This window comes from Trichechus manatus, unplaced genomic scaffold (genome assembly GCF_000243295.1).
Source record: "Trichechus manatus latirostris isolate Lorelei unplaced genomic scaffold, TriManLat1.0 scaffold00081, whole genome shotgun sequence".
In the NCBI taxonomy this organism is placed as follows: domain Eukaryota; kingdom Metazoa; phylum Chordata; class Mammalia; order Sirenia; family Trichechidae; genus Trichechus; species Trichechus manatus.
Window position 1 is genome coordinate 4,453,103 of NW_004444017.1, and position 20,431 is coordinate 4,473,533.

The following is a 20,431-nucleotide window of genomic DNA, read 5'->3' on the forward strand; positions in this document are numbered from 1 at the left end:
GTGGGGTTGTTAACCAATGTCATAAAACAATATGTGTACTACTGTTTTCATGAGAAACTATTTGTTCTGTAAGCCTTCACCTGAAGTACAATAAAAAAAATTTTTTTTAAATTCTAACTCAGGGAAAAATGGGTATAGTATGCATTCTTCCTAAATTATGTCTGTCATTTGGTAAGCAGCTAGAACCTATGGGAAGATGCAGAGAAGATGGGATTATCTCAGTTTGTAATAATAATACTCATCTACCTAATGCACATATAGTTAGTTGGCCATCGCTATAGGATTTCCCCACTGGCGTTTCACACCAAACCTGTGTAGGAAAGGAGTTGTTCTTATAATTTTTGCCAATAAATGGATAGTAGATGAACGCTGAAGTTGTTGAATCAATAATACAGGAAGGGAATAAATTGTAGAGTTTGTTTTCATCCATTTTGGCTGTCAGGTGTTTTTGGTAACCTACAGGATCTCAGCTGTCCCAGTGTCTTCAGTAGTCTCTTAGCGTACACAAACAGTCATTCATGTGTCCCCTCACAACTTTCATATGCTTTATATGCAGCTTGAAGAATATCTTAGATATTTATGCATTGGAACAGTTCCTGCTTTTTTTCTCAGGCAGAGTACAACAAGTCCAAAGATTAGATGTTCTGTGTAATGTTGGCTGTTTTGTGAAATCAAGACACAATTAGCTCTTGATTGTGCTAGAAGGTGGAGGAATGAGTGCCATGATACCGCTGGCATTCTTCTAGCAAATGTCATAGCAAACAGACTTGGAATGCAGTACAAGCTAAAGAAAAGGCCAGCAAGCTCTCTCTGTAACACAGTGTAGACAGCTGGTATGGACGTGTTATCCATCTCTAGGACTGGAAAAGGTTAAGTAAACAGTGGGACAGTGACAAAGTGCAGGGATTAATTGCTTAACACATTCAATAATTCTTAAAACAGACGTCTAAATAAATGGAGGTATTCTGCAGTTTGAGTTCTGAGAAACAATGTAAGACGACTTTCTTTTCCTTTGGAAACAGAAACTTCCTAAGGAAAGAGAATGAGGTAAATAGTGTAGCCCAAAAGTGTGAGTACGCAATAACAGGTGTACTTTTTTTGAAGAGACTATATCTTCATATGAAATGTTTGTATTATGAATTTTTCCCTTCCTGTTATACTATCAAATGTAAGGCAGAAAGGACATACTGTTCTGAAATAGTAAAGGCCAGTGTAAATCCTTACATACACATTATCCCCAGATGTCACTCTGATCCCACCACTTGGCTTCATCTTTTGGGGCTCATGCTAAGCTATTGGTTTTGGGGGGTTCCCTCTAACACACAAATCAGTGGATTTAAGAGATGGGGATTTGGAAAAGATTTGAGTAATTTCCCAACAAAAACTCCCGTGACTTAGTAGCTATCTTTTATTTTTTATTTTTTTAAATTCTGGCAAAATATATATAACAAAAAATTTACCATTTTAACCATTTTTACATGTACAATTCAATGATGTTAATTACATTCACCATGTTGTACAATCATTACCATTATCTATTTCCAAAAGTTCGTACATTTCTACATGGAATGTAGGAAATATGGATCTAGGAAAATTGGAAGTTGTCAGAAATGAAATGCTTGAAGATAGATATTCTAGGTATTAGTGAGCTGAAATGGACCGGGATTGGCCATTTTGAATTAGACAGTCATATGGTTTGCTGTGCCGGGAATGATTGAAGAGGAAGAGCATCACGTTCATTGTCAAAAAGAACATTACAAGATCTGTCCTGAAGTCCAACACTGTCAGTGGTAGGATAATATCCATACACTTACAAGGAAGACTAGTTAATACGACTGTTAATCAAATTTATGCACCAACCACTACTGCCAAAGATGAAGAAATTGAAGATTTTTACCAGCTTCTACAGTCTGAAATTGATCAAACGTGCAGTCAAGATGCATTGATAATTACTTGTGGTTGGAGTGCGAAAATTGGAAACGAAGGATCAGTAGTTGGAAAATACGGGCTTGGTGACAGAAATGACACCAGAGGTTGAATGTTAGAATTTTGCAAGACCAACAACCTATTCATTGGAAATACCTTTTTTCAACAACGTAAATGGTGACTGTACACCAGGTGGAATACACAGGAATCAAATCGACTGCATCTATGGAAAGAGATGATGGAGAAGCTCGGTATCATCAGTCAGGACAAGGCCAGGGGCTGACTGCAGAACAGACCATCAGTTGCTCATATGCAAGTACAGATTGAAGCTGAAGAAAATTAAAACAAGTTTACAGTAGCCAAAGTACAACCTTGAGTATATCCCACCTAAATTTAGAGACCACCTCAAGAATAGATTTGACACATTTAACACTGATGACTGAAGACCAAATGAGTTGTGGGAAGACATCAAGGACATCATACATAAAGAAAGCAAAAGGTCATTAAAAAGACAGGAAAGAAAGAAAAGAGTAAATTGCCCCATAGGGTTTTCTAGACTGTAATCTTTACAGAAGCAGATGCCAGGCCTTTCTCCTGCAGAGCCGCTGGCTGGGTTTGAACTGCCAACTTTTTGGTTATCAGTCGAGTGCTTAACCGTTTGCACCACCAGGGCCCCTTATATTTCATGTAAGTGTGATCATATGATATTTGTCCTTTTGTATCTGTATTATTTCACTTAGCGTAATGTTTTCAAGGTTTATCCATGCCATAGCATATATCAAAGCTTCATTTCTCTTTATGGTTGAATAATATTCCATTGTAATATATACCACATTTTGTTTATCCATTCATCTGTTGATGGACACTTGGGTTGTTTCTACACCAGCTATTTTTAAAAGCATGTAGATTCTCCGTCAGCCCAGAACTAAAACCACTTCTGAGGCCAACTCTTCAGACAGGGATTGGACTGGACTGTGGGACATAAAGTGATATTCGTGAGGAGTGTGCCTCTTAGCTCAAGTAGATACAAGAGACTAAATGGGCAGCTTCTATCTGGAGGTGAGACAGGAAGGCAGAGAGGGTTAGGAGCTGGTTGAATGGACATAGGGAATCGGGTGGAAAGGAGGAGTGTGCTGTCACAGTATGGGGAGAGCAATTAGAGTCACATAACAGTGTATGTGTAAATTTTTGTATGCGAAAAAATAAAAAAGCATATGTAGAAAATAGAAGATCCTAAGTTCACATCTGTCTTATGACACACCCTTGCCATGAAGATAGGAGGAAATTTGCCCGTGGATGTATTATGAGATGCTCTCCTAAACTTTCTTTCAAATTACCTGTTGCACAGAACCAACAGACGGAATTTGTCTCTGCATTTTCCTGAACCTGTTAAGAGTCACTGTTATGAGTGTCTGCAATATGAACAGACTTGAAGAGTTTAAAATAACTTTATTTTCACCATAGAATTGGAAGATTGTATATATATTTATTGAATTAGGAAAAGTAAATACCAGTGCTAACAACCCAGTCTTCGCAAGTATGTGGGGAATCGGGGATACCTTATACATTGTTGTTGGTCTTTTAAATTAATTTGTCTTGCTGTAAAGGAGAAACCATAGGTTCTAGCTGCTTGTCATATGCTAGACATAATTTAGAGAGAATGCTTACTACATTCAAAATTACCAGAGGAGCTTGTTAAAAGTTTAGATGCCTATCCCCAGTACTTCAGCTTCAGTAGGTGAGGAGTAGAGCCCAGATTTCTCTTATTTCTTGTTTTAATGTTTAAGAACTACCATTTGTAAAGCAAATCTGATACAATGTAATAAGCTGTACAACTTTTAACAGCCATTGACCCAATCAATCCTGAGGCTTTCTTGGGTTCTCAAGGTAAATCTATTTCCCTCTCACAGGTATCTCCCTCTGTAGGCACTTTGGATTAATTTTCATGTGCCCAGTCATTTATAATTTTCTTATCCATTTTGTCTTTATATATTATAGTCTGGCATAACATATCTTCTTGTATCATCAAAGAAAGAATTTGTTTCTGTGTTTTGTTGTCCTGGTGTTTGAGAGTGATTTTCTAGAGAAGAAGCTGTAAGGTCTTCATTCTGCCATCTTGAAATTAAATCCAAAATTGTCGTTAGTACTATGTTGGAATCCTAAAATTTTGATTAGGAGGGAAAAGAGAATACATAGCAACTATAGGGAAAAGTAGGGTCAGTGGAGGGTTTTTTAAAAAGATGAGTATCAGTAATTGTAATCATATTATGTTAACTAAAACACATTTTATTTATTTTTAAGCATTCTCTTTGGAAATAGGTACACTACGTAAAATACACAAATCACTTCTACATTGAACAGAGATACAGACAACTCACTCTAATGAACTATGACTATGTAGAAAACAAAGTCTAAGACTCTTACTTAAATGATGCTGTTTCCCTTCCTGGTATAATATTTCACCATAAACTGTGGTGCTGTGTAAACTTAGTTATATCATTGCTAGAATCCTCTAACATGAAGAAAATATATAGAAGCTAATATGTTACATTAAAATTTGACAGTTGACTAATTTTTTTAAAGTTGACTAACTTCTTTTTAAGAAAGGTACCATGTGCCATTATTTTCAAAATTAATGTGGATCCTTTTAAGTTTTTCGTAGGTCTTATTCACATGGATAAGTAGAATGCCATACTAAGTGAGCAGACATTAACTTAACAAGGCATTCCTTTCTACTCTAGCTCCTTTTTTTTAAAGAATGCATTCTGAGGCTTATTCTGATCTCTTATTTTCTATTTTTTAAATTTCAGTTATACTGTCTATTTTACTATTTATAGGCTTTATAGACTTTGCCTTATGTACACAAAATGCTAAACAGATTTAAAATATTTCATTAAAACTAACAGTCTATATTCAGCTGCTTTGACAAAAGATGACAGGGAATAAACTTATTATATAAGTTTACATCTCTTTCATATAATAGTCCAAACTGTTGTAGTAATTCTGCTGTATGAAATTGTCAGGGGTTCCAAATCATCCTTTCTTGTTGTTTCACTGTCATTTCGGTGTTACCTTCATCCACAAGATCCAAGATGGCTCACTGCCACATTGCATGCCAGACAGCAGGAAGAGAAGGGGAGGGCACAACTAAGCTACATGAACAGTAAGCTACTTTGATCGAGTATAATTCAAAAATAAGAAAGCTTAGAATGTCAAAGACAAGAATCTGGATGGTCATACTCAGCAGAGGGTGATCACTAAATACAACATTAAATTGGAAAGACTGTTGTCCTGATTTATTGTGAAGAATACAAGGTTTGGCTGTGGTGAAGTAATATGAATAATTGTTTTAAAAAATAAGAACATTGCAACTTAGCACCCAGTTGAGTCTCACCTAGGCAATTTTATGTTTATTCCCTTGGTGCTGCCATTGCTGAAACATAGTTGTAATCTTTTCTTGGGAATTGCTTTCAGAGCCAGCTTACAATATGTCCCTGAAAATAAATGTATACTTATACCTCGTTGTGGTCCAAAAAACATATCACCCTAATTCATTATCTGTGCTCCAGACATGGTGTCAAATATGAAATTCAATCTAATAATTCCAAATGCTTATATAATATAATAAGCTTTGAAGCCAATTTTAAAGAGAAATTTGGCAGCAGCATCAGAATAAATGTTCTTATGTAACTTCCCAAAATGAATTCTTTGAAGAACTTAGCTCTCTTTCATTTGGAACTGTAATATAGGTATATTTGTTTGTCTCTCTGCATTATAATACGCTTCATGAAGGAAACAACTGGATAATTTTGGCTAAAATAACTTTTGGGGAAACACAAGATAAGGAGGAACGTTTTTACATATTAGTGGTATTAAACTTTCAGGAGTACCAAGAAATCTCTGGAATCGAATCTGTTTACTTTGGAGCAAGCTGGTTTAATCATGGAATGTAGATTATATGATATTTTTTATTCCCATGTGGACAAGTGACTCAACATTTACCACAGTCTTAACAGTGTCAATCATTTTATTGTCAACGTATGGAAATTTAAAGTAGGTGCCCTAGATTTTGTTAAAAGAAAGCTTAGGTAAAGTTTTTGTTTGTTTTTAATACAGAAGGAATTTTCTAACGTTTTGATACATGGATATTCTCAATAGAACTAAAAAGAATCTATTAAGGTTTGTTGTGAGACATATAACATTAAAGAGCAAAAAGAAATCCTAGTTATAATTATTTAATTATGTACATAATTTTGCTTAATGTCTAGCTTCCCTAATAGGCTGTTAAGTTGTATGAAGTCATTGTTTTCAGTATATCAGTAGTACTTAGCACAAGACCCGGCCCATAGTGGGCATTCACCAGAAATATGGTAATTGGTGACTTTTACACATCTTGTTTTGTTTGTGGTAGCAGGATTCTGAGTTCCAGGTCATTGGGGGTAGTAAGTAAAGCAGTTCATGCTCTAGACCTGCATATAGCTCAGTACATAAAAATGCTTAGGAAATGAACTAGCATAGTTTATTAAATTACTTTTCTCAGTGGTTGGCCTTTGTGACTTGCTACTATAATTTTTGAGAGCTTTCGATTTTGTTCTGTGAGGTTCCATCCATTTTTGTGGTACTTTACTACAATGTCTGTAATGTCTGTAGTAACTAAAACATTTTCTCCCTTGCTCTTTCATTTATATTTATTTTCTTAAGAATACTTTCCATGTTTGTTTGTTAAGACAATATTGAATATGAACAGAAGAAATTTCTTACGTGTTTCTTCACAGACTGAAAGAAATGAGATTTTTTTCCCCTGTGAAAGAATCATTAAGACATTGAATTGCAGAGTAGCTTCAGTCAGAAGGCTCGCATTCAGAAATCTTAAGGGATTTGGCTTTATGCAGAAATGTCTCCTTCCTTAGACATTATACCATGCTTTCCCTCTATGATCCTATTTGTTTTTATTATAGATGTTTCTTAATAGAGTCAGAAAGGGGTGCTGTTTGCTCTAGAGCGCTAACCACTTTTAATGTACTAGGACTTACACAAGAACGTTTCATTTTCAGAAGAGCAGCATAAATAGAGTCAGTGTAACAGTGACCTAAAGGAGCTCATAATACAGAAAGTTATTTGCTGCCTGTGGTCAAATTATCATTTAAACATTGAGTAAAATACATTTGATTATCAGAAGGTCTACTTCGTTGCATGTAAAATTGGTAATGCTAACAATAATCATATATCTTATTTCTCGTCTCTTGTATTCAGGTGAATGGGTTTTACCAAAAAGGACTTTTAGTTGCAAAATAGATCAATTTTTAGTTAATTGACTGAAATTTGCCAAGTGTCTACTATGTGAAGAGCTTATATATGGAGAACACAATGAAGTTAAGACATGGTCCCTATTCTCAAGAAATTTATACCCTAGTTGAATACTCAAGATTTGAATACATAAAAAGTTTCTTTTGAAAAGAAAACTCTCCTCACTCAGTTTATGAGCAATGTTCCTCCCAAAGCTATATGTAGTCTTGAATATTAGGCCAAAGTGTTTGATATGGTAAGAGAAGTGATGAAAATGACATCAAAAGAGAGAGACAGTGTAGAATGGGGAGAGAATTAGAGAAGAGGCTTTAGAAATAATATAGGCCTAAACTAAAACGATTATAGTGAATATGGTAGTGACCATGCACATACAAAGGAGTGGTTTCATTAAACTATAGAAACAATCAGTAAAACTTGAATATTGACTATGAGGAACAAAGAAGAATTCAAATAATTTAAATATTGTCACCATATGGATCCAGGAATATGGTGGCTGTGTTAACATTGAGGGGTAAATTTGTTAAGGTGGAAGGAAAAGTTGATTAATGTTGACATTTTACATTAAAGATACTTCTGGGTGTCTAAGTAAAGGCAACCTATAGAGAAGATAGTATGATATACAAGGACCAAAGGTCGAGACATCAAACATAGTCAGGCTTGCCCACAGAGGATCACCTGTGTGACCAGGGCTTTCACTGAACTTAAGGCATGTATCCACCAAATTCTCTGAGACCTCTGAAAGGGGAGTTGGAGAAAATAGTTATCAGAAGGATTTCTCCAGGAAATGAGATGGAAGAATGGAAGAGATACCTTGGTAGTCCACTGCTCACTCTGGGTAGTTAATTGGTTAAATAACAAGAACAGGGTAGAATCAAAGGCTTATTTAATCCATCAGTAAGAAAATCTGGATTTCAGATTTGTCTTGAAACTGGAGTAGATTAACTATACCTACATGTTCGTGACATTAAAATATCCAAAGCTGCTGATCTTATTCTTGCTTTCTTTCCATCTCTTTCCTGATGTTTTCAGGGTTACTATACACATACAGAACGTGATTATGCAGTCATTCCATTTGAAATACCCACTTAGAGGAAGAGGAAACAATGCCTTAACAGCATCCCCTCATTCATACTGTTTTTTCTGTCTTGGCATTTCTGTTAAACATACACACACTTATTAAGGACTCGCTTTTTGATTGTTAACCACCAGCATTCTAACACTGATTATAATCCCTTATTTTACTTGTCATAGAAGCTAATGTTGTGTTGTTCTCAGAGATGCAGGAATTATGAAAAGGATTTTGAGCTTTTGCTTTTGATATTTGCCTCCTGTTTCTGAAATTTGCCCAAAAGGGGGAAGGGGAAAGAGGGGGTGGTCTTTGTATTTCCTGAAGCTCAAATGATGTCACAGCAGAGTACTTTTAGAGACATCTTGATTCTATTAGAACTTGCAGGTCAAAGGGCAGGTTCCACTGGTCTGGTAGTTTAAAGCATCAGGCATCGAGTGAATAGAGCACTTCAATGACTTAAAGTTGAATTTCTGCTGCTACCTACTCATTATGCAAGTAATACAGCATGTTAGTCATGCAGTAGGGGGTTACTAATCACTTTGAAAGGTTCTGTGTCCACATTTTCAATTTTTTTTTAAACTGAGGAAAAGACATGAATAGAACAAGGAGAGTAGTTTGGCAGGAAGAGTGTTGCAGTTCTTATTTTGCTTTGGGCTTGTGGCATACATATATTACCTTTCACATTTTATGTGCTTGTATTACTCTCTAGGGGCTCATGGGAAATGAAATCAGAATGTGCTCTACTAGTAAGTCTTCCTTTTCTGTGGATAGTCTTTAGTTAGTAAAGCTCTTGAAGTCAATTATTAATCCTCGTTAATGTTATTTTCTTTAAAATATTAGAATTAGAGTGGCTGATTTTCAGATATCAAGACATTGACTCAGATTAAAAAGGAATAATTTCTGGTAATTTTTATTTTCTTCTCCTTTTCTGTATCTTTCCATTTTTCTCCAATGGATGTATATTACTTCTATCAGAAAATACCTTTCTTACAAAGAAACAATTATATTGAGAGTAGGTGGTTACTAAAATAACATTCCTTTTTTTTTTTTTTTTTTCCATTCTGAATTCCATTCCCTTTGAGAAGCAGGATATTCTTAACAAAATGTTTTGAGTTTAGATACTTTAGAGTGTACTCTGTAAAACTTAACCACGTAAGTTCAACTATCCATATGGTCTTTTCTATCAGATGTATTAGGGGAACAACAATTTTTCTTATTCCCATGAAATGATGGCTGTTACTATTTACTAGCTTCCACATTCTTGCCTATCCTCTAAATTTTTTTCTTTAAGTTGTTTTTCCCATAGTATCCATTTCAAACTTACCAAAATTACAAACGAGAACAATACTATCTCTGTACTTTTCTAAAAATAGATACCTAAAAGCTAACATACCCATAAAAGATCTTAACATTACCCAGAATTTATATGATTATATGTACAATATATATATATAATCAAAACATTTTATTCTCTTGATTATGAATTGTCCTTTTTAGGCACATACGCATGTAGAAATCAATATCAAGGGAATACTTTTCAAATAGAAAGGACAACAGTATGATAATCTGTTAGGGTGAGAGCCATGGGTATGAAAGAAGAAAGTTTAATTTTGTACAGTTCATAGCATACTGCAATGCTAAAGGAAAAAAAATGTTTCAGTGACATAATAAAATCTGTATTTGAGTTGTACAAGGAAAAAACAAAGACTTCAACTTATGTATCTTACTAAAAGGCATTATTCCAGTGGCTCAGACCTCAGTGCCACATCCTTTATTTTAAAATTTAGAGTCTAAATTGTCACCTGGTTATATTGCAGTTTGGGAATTTGACATTTTACCCCAGAGATTAGCTGTGCCACACTCGCTGGCCAAGCATATCATTTATGACAAGAGTTTGGAATTCAGTTAAGATGCTTCAACAATGTATAATAATTTTTACTATTTCATGTTATGGTGCTTTCCTTACACACAAGATGGAGCTCAGATTCTCTTGCCTTTGTGTCTTGCATTCAGCAAAGCTAGTGATGACTCTTAATCTAATTAGATAAAATAATTTATCTTTCTTTCATCTTCTATTATGTTCCTGCTACTAAACGTGTGATTCTGACTAATGGTGCACAGAAATGTAACACCTTTATTGAGAAAGCACATTTCTCATTCCAGCTTTGTTAGTCTTTCAGCTTCCCAAAAGGGGACAGATGACAGCAATCAACAGGAAACTGTGCATAGCGAGACCATCTTGAACTCCTTCACCTTTAAGCTCATTTCACCACTTAACATATTTTTTTCAAGTGGTTAGTGGATATATTTAGACGGTCGTTATCCCTTTGGTGTTGACTGGAGCCTCATGTTGTAAGCCATCTGCCATTTCTTAGAATTACATGAGTGTGGAGACAGTGGAAAGTGATACTGAGGTGAAGGAGAATCTTCTCTTTGTCCTTTGCAACAGCAACCACTAGTTAAACAAATCTTTATTTCAGTGGTATAAACTGATGTACATTCTCCATTTGTTAGTATGGCTTGTTCAGAGTTCAGTATACCTAACCGCCCAGAATAAAGAATATCCCTGTGAGAAGACTCCAAAGATGGTCTTCCAGTTTGTGGCTAAACTAAAACTCTTCCACATGACTGCTATTGAAGCATAATTATCTTAACAAAAGACAGAAGCAAAGTTAAACTTGGTAGTGCATTCTCAGATTCAGCATTTCCTTAGGTCAAAAGCTCAGACCACTTATGTATATATATAAGTTCATTCCAACTCATAGTAACCCTATATGACAGAGTAGAACTGCCCCATAGGGTTTCCAAGGCTGTAAATCTTTGCAGAAGCAGACTGCCACATCTTTCTTTCGTGGAGCAGCTGGTGGATTCAACCCACCAACCTTTTGGTTAGCAGCCAAGCGCTAAACCACTGCGCCACCAGGGCTCCTTGGCCACTTATATAGTTCCTGTAAATAAAATCTGTCTTCTTTCAGATGACTTACATAAAAGATGAGCTGCTGAGGAATGCATTTTGTACTATGAGATTGTTTACTGACTTCATTCTCGTTATTTTGTAAATTTGTCATGTTGTCCACAGCCCTACTAAATCCCTCTTTTGTCTTCCCCCCTTTTGGACATGAACCATAAAGTAGTTAGCTAAACCACAAGAAATCTATAAAGTTTAAATTACGGTTTCAAAGTGTGCAGATCATTGCCAAATAAAGCCACAACTGGAAACTTATTTAACTGATGAGATAAAAAGAATTTTCGATGTTCAGAATGCTCCAGGAACAGATGGCTGTGTTTCTAAATCCTGTTTACTGAAGTTTACAATCTGTTAACACACTCTATACATGAAAATGTTTTCCATTTCAGCATTACTGCTTTACCTGGAAGCTGCAGAACACTTATCACAGGATAGAGTTAAATGGATGAAATGTATAGGTGACAGGATTATCCTTACTAAAGATAAAAGTCACTAGCTTGGTTTACATTGCAATTTTAGCTGCAGCTATACCTAGAACTCTTTCTTAAGATGGCAGTATAACAGCATGATAAAGACATTTGGAGTTAGAAAGACCTGAATGGCTGCATCGTTTACTAAAAGTGTCAGCTTGGGCAAGCTGTATAAACTCTCTAAGCCTCATTTTTATCACTCATATAATGGAGGTAATAATAATATTGACTTCAAAAGATTGTTCTGAGGATTCAATGAGCTTTTGCATTTTCTTTCTTTTGCAGGCAAGAAGCTCTTCTAGCTGCCATTAGTGAAAAAGATGCCAATATAGCGCTTTTGGAGCTTTCGTCCTCTAAGAAAAAGACCCAAGAGGAAGTGGCTGCTCTAAAGCGAGAGAAGGATCGTCTGGTGCAGCAGCTCAAGCAGCAGGTATAATTAAATGCTAGGGGATCCCATGGAGAAGGGTCAGTGGAACGTGCTTTCACACCATTTTCTACACATTTCTTTGCCAGCTTGAATTAGCAGTCTTGAAGTTCTAAGGTCTTATGTCTCATATTAGGCATCTAATAACTGTTTCCAGTTAATTTTAAATAGCAGACACTTTTATCTTCTTCACAAATCTCTGGCTGTGTCTAGGAAATGCGGCATATTCTTGATAGGAAGGCTCGTTTGGAAGATGTCACAGTCTTCTGTGAGAATACTTTTTAACTCTGTACTATGGCTGTATGAAATTAGTGAAATTCTGCCCATTTGAAATGAAAAAGCCTTATCTTTTTTATATCCAAGTAGATATCCTATTACAGCAGGCAGTAAGGTTATTTTCATTAAAGGGCTTCTAGTTACACAGGGTTGGGTAAGCTCTGAAGGTAATAGCAGAGTTTTGACCTTCTGTTTCCCAACCTGAGCCCTTCCAAAATTTAATGCTTAATATTTATGTGAGGCCTTCCATGTATGAAACAAAAGCTAAAAATTTCCCCTTAGAAAGATAAGCCAAAAGCTGGATTCGTAAATATAAGTCCACTTCTTTAATGTTAATAACACTCTTCACAGGCAGTTCTTGTACTATTTTCATTGTTCTCAACCCTGTCTTCCAGTGTCATCTCCTGCAGTCTCAGTCATATTTTCTACCCAAATTTGCTCTTCTGCCTGAAGTAACAAAACTGGGAGAGAGCTTTTCAGGTGCAGGAATATTTTCTTCTCTGCTCTGGGGGATGAGTGATCAGTTGATAGTGTTTTTGGCAAATACTTAATGTTCAAATTAACAAGAATCAATATTTATACCGTAGAGATATTCTCTTTGTAAACCAATATTAAAACTGCTTAGAAATAGGCTTTATTTATGTCGCTGACTTCGCTGATAAAATGCCAAAAAGATGTTCCTTTTTCTTCAGGATAGATAGATGACCAGCAAAAAGCAACACATTGCTCATTTACGAGTGAGAGAAAACTTTTCCAGGGTCCTAAGATAATTTGTAGCAAGAAGAGGACATTATTTAATTTTTGAATGCCTAGTTAGTAAAACATGGAGTCCTGGTGGCACAATGGTTAAGCACTCAACTGCTAACCAAAAGGTTGACAGTTTGAACCCACCAATGGTTCTGTGTGAGAGAAGACCTGGTAATCTGCTCCTGTAAAAGTTACAGCCTAGAAAACCCTATGGGGTAGTTCTACTCTGTCCTATAGGTTAGCTATGAGTTGGAGTGGACTTAACGGCACACAACAACAGTAAGTAAAACGGGGAAAATTTACTTATTGTTAAAGTTATTTAGTTGAAAAACTGAGATTTGACTTGTCAGGGTTGATAATATGCAATCAACTGGTATTGTTGAGGAAAGGAGTTCACTAGTTTGTGAGTATATATATTTGGCAGTATCAGTTCTCTTAAGTAGTTAGGCCTAAATGATGTTATAGGCATATGATTTTAGCACTTTATGGTCCTTCCTTCTTGAGACACCAAATAGGATAGAATATCTAGCAGACCAGAGTACTATATCTCATTCACAGTGGTTTTTGATTCCTTGGCTTGCAGTACCGTATGTTTTCATTAGGTGAAGGTTAAGGAAATTAATTAATTTATGCACTTATAACCTTAGAAAGCAGCAGCTAAAAAATCCTAGTGTCTTTACATCTAGCCCTGTGCCTCAAATATTCTGTAGTGATGCGACATGTGAAAGGAGAAAGATAATGTAATTCTTGAGAGTCCGTCCTAACTGCTTTTCTTTCTCGCTTCCATGCAAAGTTTCACATTCCTGCCCTTCCAAAACGTATCTGGGATGCTGTGAGCAAGAAGGAAGGAGTCTTGCCAAAGACATTTTTGTTCTGTAATTTCTCTAAGTGTGTGTATTAAAGTTTGGACAAGGGAGAGGCTTTTTGGAAAGAGGATATGGCATGAGTGTTGTTTTAATTTAAAGCTTCTAGTCCTTGAATTGCTGGAATGTGCCTCAATCTAAAGGCCATTTCCTAACAGGGAAGCAGTCAGCATTGACCAGGCTTTCCAGTAAATGGAACTGCCACTGTCTGATAGGCTATTGGCATTCACATGCAATTCCTATTGTCAGAAAAAAGTGAAGCAATGAGGGATTTACAGATTTTGGTGTCACCCTCTAGTGTGGTCCCAATTTATTTACCCCCCAGGGGTGGCTTGTCTCCTTGACTCATTCATGGCAAAGCAGCACTTGGAGAGGCTACATTAGAGGAAGGGGCAAGGGCCAATTGAAAAAGTAAAAACAAAAAAGTTGTCTAACAAACTGCAGATGTACTGTGGTGGGTGTCAACCAGTGTGTTCAGATTTTAAGTCATGAAGAAGCCCCTGCTGTGATTGTCGAGCACCCACACTGGACTTAGTGTTAACTCAGAACTTTGAAAAGCATTAATACAATCTGTTTAGCTACCGCAGCTGTCACAAGATGGCCTTTCTCTCAGCATTATTTTTTTTCACCTGAAGAATTTTGCAACCTCCATATTGCGTTTGCTATTAAAGTGAAGTCTGGCTTTGCCTCTCTGTGCTCTATTCAGATATGTCATAGGCAAATTGGGCTTTTCAGGACAGGCCAGAAGTTTTCTCTGTTTTTAAAGGTCAGCTGTAACAGTATAAGAGTAAAGGCTACAAACTTAAAATGATTTGGCTTGAATCTAGGCAGTCTAATTTGAAACTACGATTTTGTAATCCTCTGCATTAGGATTGATTGTCTGATTTAATATATTCTTTCATTCCAGCACTTTCTAGGCATGAGGGATATCAAAACACAGTACTTGTCTTAAAAGAAACAGTCTAGTGCTTAAAGTATCAGTTCTAAACATTTGGCAAACCCATACTGTAGAGGGTAGTTGCTGGCCTTACTGATTTTTCCTGCTGACAGCCTCAGCAGATCATCCAAGCATTAAATGACTTTTTTTACCCATTCATTACAGACTCATTGAGCATCTGCTGTATGCCAAATATTGTATGAATGCAAAGCAAATGTCTTTCTATCTGGTAACAGCCTGGTAGAGAGGTGATGAGAGCTAGGTTGCAACTCTAGCTATCCCTTTTACCAGTTAGACAGATTACTTTTTTGTGATCAACGTTCCTCATCTATAAATGGGGATGATGTTACCTACCTCACAGAATTTATGTGAAATTAAGTAAAATAGCAAACCTAAAGTGCTTAGATGCCCACTTCCATCCTAAGCTCAACTACTGTATCCAGCATTTCTAGGTATTTTGTCACACAAAGTCATCTATTCTGGTAGAGAAGCTTCTTTCATGTTATAAAGAAAACTGAGCAAAAGGACTTAACCTTAATTTGTCAGACAATCTCAGATTGCTCAATAGGTCTCATTTTAAGAGCTCTGAACTAATTTTAATTTATCTGTATTTCATATTTTCTGAACAAATGGTCAGTTTCCAGTATGCTCAACGGAAGAATTCTGAGTGGATGCTAAGCTGACTCAATAGGCCTGAAGAATCATAGTGTGTTGTTTAGTGGGTAAAGAAAAAGCTCAGATGAGTTGCTGTAAGTTTATGCCTCATTTTCCCCAACTACAAAATGAATATTGTCTCTATGCCATTCCTATTAGGGAAATTTGAAGATCCATTGAATAGTATTTTCAAAGAGAACCAAGATCTCCTTGAGAAGAGTAGTAGGTACATGTAGAGCTGTGTAATATGTTAAGACATCCTGGTGTATAAGCTACAGAAAGGTGTCTATCGCTTGAGAAAACTAGCTGACTGTCCAACAGATACTAATGCCAAGACTCCTTCATCTGCCTAGTGCTCCTGTCCCTTTGATTTTCCTTTTCACTGTTCCAGGCTAAATATTACCCTTCGGTTCATCCAGTCTTTCTCCAGTTGTCCCAGTCCTACTGCTCTGAGTTAAATCAGGTGACCCTGATTGCATCAGGGTTGATCCCACACTCTCAAACATTTTTTATATTCTTTCTTAGTTTTCTATTCTGTTATGTGTATTTTACCCATTTAACCCTCACAAGACCACTTTGTTTCTCTGATCTCTAAATTCTTTATGGAAAGGGGGTTACTTCATTATTACCCTCAAGTACTTTCAGTAGGTACAGCATAAAAAAAATGTGAATTATATTTTAAATAACTATCTTGTATTAAGTGCTGTCCATTCTCTACTTGGCAGTATTTAATCAAGTAAAAAATGAAGAGATACATGTGTTATCTTGATTCATCAGGTAGAGCCAAGGACTCTTGACAACCCCTGACTGGGTCCGGGAAACTGTCCTGTGCTCTTAATTGACACATTCTGCAGTCTGGCTTAGGACACATTCACTCATCTGTAAACCCACATGGTATATGCTTTCAGACTTTTCCTCATACCTGTTAGAATGCGGGTTACCACAATAACAGTATTCAATGCTCTGTCCACATACCCCACTCAGAAATAATAGATTTGCTGTCCTATAATATAGACTTGCTTTCCTTTGCTTCCTTTGTTTTCAGTTATTTTCCCTCCTTGTTAATTAGTGAATAGAATGTGTTTATAGGTTAATTCCTTTCTTATTTTGACTTTAGATCTTTCTCTCATGCCATAGGGCTGGCCATTGGCCTGCCTTTCAACACAGATATGTCATCTATCTTTTCCTCCTCATAGTATTGAAGGCTACTGTCTATTACAGCAGCATAGTGTAGCAACTATGAAGTGTTGTGATTGAAAAGGCACTTTTATCATAACTACTGTAGGCTTTGGAACTTTTCAAATAAATCATTCTTTAGACTAAAATGTATCAAGCTTATTCATGGTCCAAAGGAGAATACAGTTTTGAAAGTCCAGTAAATTCCATGTGTTTGGTCCCAAGGGCTACAACAACAAAATACTATCATTTGTTCCAACACCAATTTTGATGCACATGTTTTTTGATCACAGCTTCTGTGAAACTAAATGCGATTTTGATATTGATTCTTCCCCAAAAACAAAATTAAAAAATAAAAAACCAAACCCGTTGCCATCGAGTCGATTCCAACTCGTAGCGCCTCTATAGGACAGCGTAGAACCACCCTATAGAATTTCCAAGGAGCACCTGGTGGATTCGAACTGACCACCTTTTGGTTAATGAACATAGCTCTTAACCACTACACCACCAGGATTTCCAACTCTTCCCCAGCTAAGTTCAAATCATTTTACTTTTGAATTGTGTCATCCTTTACCTATCTCAGAGTTTTGACTAAAGAATATAAATCTGTTGTTTTGTATATGCAAAATGCAATTTGTTTTTATCTGTTAAGTTTGGGAAGAATGGCTCAGCGTCATTCTGAAGAATGTAAGTATGAGCTAGATACATTTTTTTTTTTTAAAGTTCAGAGCTCAGATTTGTTTTTTTAAATTCTCAGCTCCAGGCTCTGGCCCACCTGTTGAACATCATTTAAGACCACCAAGTTAGAGCACAATATATAATTGGATTGTTATCTGTCAAAATTTTTTTTTTTCAATTGTACTTCAGGTGAAGGCTTACAGAACAAATAGTTTCTCATGAAACAGTAGTACACATATTGTTTTATGACATTGGTTAACAACCCCACAACATGTCGCTCTAACTTCTCAACCTTTTTTTTGGTGAAAATACACATAGCCAAAGATACACCATTTCAAAAATTACTACATGCACAGTTCAGTGACATTGACTACGCTCTTCCAATCTTCCAGTTATGCTGCTATTCTCACTTAAGATAAAGGCTTACAGAACAAAACAGTTTCTCATTTAACAGTTACTACACATGTTCCCTATGACAATGGTTAACAATCTCAACACATCAACAATATCCTTACTCAACCTTGGGTTCCCTATCACCAGCTTCCTTGTCCCCTTCTGCGTTCTGGCCCCTGTCACTGGACTCCAGTACCTCATTAGTCCCATTTGGTTTTACGGGGCTATCCACTCCCAGGCTGAACGTGAACCTCGGAGATAACGTCACCACTGAGCTAAAAGCGTGTCTGCGGGTCATACTCTCGGGGTTTCTCCAGTCTCCTTTAGGCCAACAAATCTGGTCCTTTTTTTGTGAGTTAAAATTATCATCTACATCCTTCTCCAGCTCTGTCCAGAACCCTCTGTTGTGATCCTGGACAGAGCAGTCAGTGGTTGTAGCCGGGCACCGTCTAGCTGTACTGGACTCCAGGCCGGTGGAGGCCTTGGTAGCTGTGGACCATTAGTCCTTCAGACTAATCTTTTCCTTGTATCCTGTTCTCTTCATCTCCCTTGCTTCCGAAGGGATGAGACCAGTGGAGTATCTTAGATGGCCACTCACAGGCTTTTAAGACCCCAGACAGTACTCACCAAGGTAGAATGTAGAACATTGTCTTTATAAACTGTGTTATGCCAGTTGAGCTAGTATCTGTCAAAATTTTTGTTGACTGTAGAATACATAAGTTGTTTCTGAATAAAGCTAAAATAGTGTGAAGACATGCTAACAGTCTATTGATGTGAGCCTAATTTTATAAAAACTGCCATTTTGGATTTATCATTCTCTTCTTCTGTGGTTAAAAAATTTTCTCTATGAAAAATCCTTCTGCCTAGCCAAGGAAATACACATTTATGCAGGCTCCTTAGTCATTTAAAACATTTCCTTATGAATGAAATCCTTGATGGAAGTTCGTTCCCAGTAGGAATAATGGTTAATCAGCCTTTAAAGCCACATCCATAATATAGAATCTTGAGTTGCAGTCATTCCGTATTTTAATAGTGAGTCAGAGAAAGACACATATCTCAGTTTCATTAGTTGCTTCCTATAGCAATCCTCCATTCTTCTTCCTTCCTGTACTTTCTGAATCAACAGAGGACTAAATAATCATTCTTATGGAGACAGGAATTTAATAAGACTCTTAAACTTAAGGCATATGAGGACGGAGTGTACCTTGTTGACTATTATATGTTATTACACCTGTGATTTAAAATGATATCCTAAAATAAATTGCACAGTTAGGGCATTCTAACCTATGATTCCCAGCAGGGCCTTCATGTTTATGGCAAATACACTCTCAAAGGGAAAGTCATCACAAAAAAATGTTATTTTTAAGCCAAGTATTAACTAACTATTTAGGGACTATATTGTGTGATATTTTGGTCTAATTTTTTCACTTTTTTTAATTTTTTATTGTAACATATTATTATAAGCTGCCATCAAGAAGGCCCAATTCATGGCAACTCCGTGAACAACAGGATCAGATTTTCAGAAGTAGATTACCAGGCCTTTCTTTTTAGTTTGTTTTAGTCTAGAAGCTCTGCTGAAACCTGTTCAGCACCATAGCAACATACAAGCCTTCCCTGTTAATGAGTAATGGTGACTGTGCTTGAGGTGCATTGGCCAGGAATCCAGCCCAGGTCTCCTGCATGGAAGGCGAGAATTCTACCACTGAACCACCACTGCCCCCCATAATCTTTGTGCAAAACAAATATTATGTCAAGTCGATTATGACTCATAACACCCCTGTAGGAAAAGTAGAATTGCCCCATAGGGTTTCCAAGGTTGTAATCTTTACAGAAGCATACTGCCACATATTTTTCCCACAAAGTAGTTGGTAGGTTCAAACCGCCAACCTTTTGGTTAGCAGCCAAGCACTTAACCACTGTACCACTAGGACTCCTAATAATGTATGTTGCTGTTGTTAGGTGCCGTCAAGTCGGTTCCAACTCATAGCAACCCTCTGTAGAACAGAATGAAACACTGCCTAGTCCTGTGCCATCCTCTACAGTCCTTGCTATGTTTGAGCCTGTTGTTGCTGCCACTCGGTCAATCCATCTGATTGATGTATGTAGGGGAGTATTTTTCTTTAATATTATTAGATTCACTTTTTTTTTATTTTATTTTATTTTATTGTACTACAGGTGAAGGCTTACAGAACAAACAGTTTCTCATAAAACAGTAGTACACATGTTGTTTTATGACATTGGTTAACAACCCCACAATATATTAACCCTCTTAACTTCTCAACCTTTTTTTTTTTTTTTTGGTGAAAATACACATAGCCAAAGATACACTGTTTCAAAAATTTCTACATGCACAGTTCAGTGATATTGACTACACTCTTCCAATTGTGCTGTTAGTCTCACTTTAGATGAAGGCTTACAGAACAAAATAGTTTCTCAGTTAACAGTTACTACACATGTTGCCCTATGACAATGGTTAACAATCTCATAACACATTAACAATATCCTTACTCAACCTTGGGTTCCCTATCACCAGCTTCCTTGTC

At 36.5% G+C, this 20,431-nt stretch overlaps 1 protein-coding gene across 1 annotated transcript in view; it reads left to right on the forward strand.

Annotated features, from left to right (window-relative positions):
* The window catches only part of ERC1 (ELKS/RAB6-interacting/CAST family member 1), a 541,536-nt gene that overhangs the window by 396,098 nt on the left and 125,007 nt on the right, over window positions 1-20,431 (forward strand). Inside the window, exon 16 of the mRNA XM_004381205.2 lies at window positions 12,026-12,170. Within this exon, the coding sequence (XP_004381262.1) occupies window positions 12,026-12,170 (145 nt within the window). The remainder of the gene's footprint in view (window positions 1-12,025; window positions 12,171-20,431) is intronic.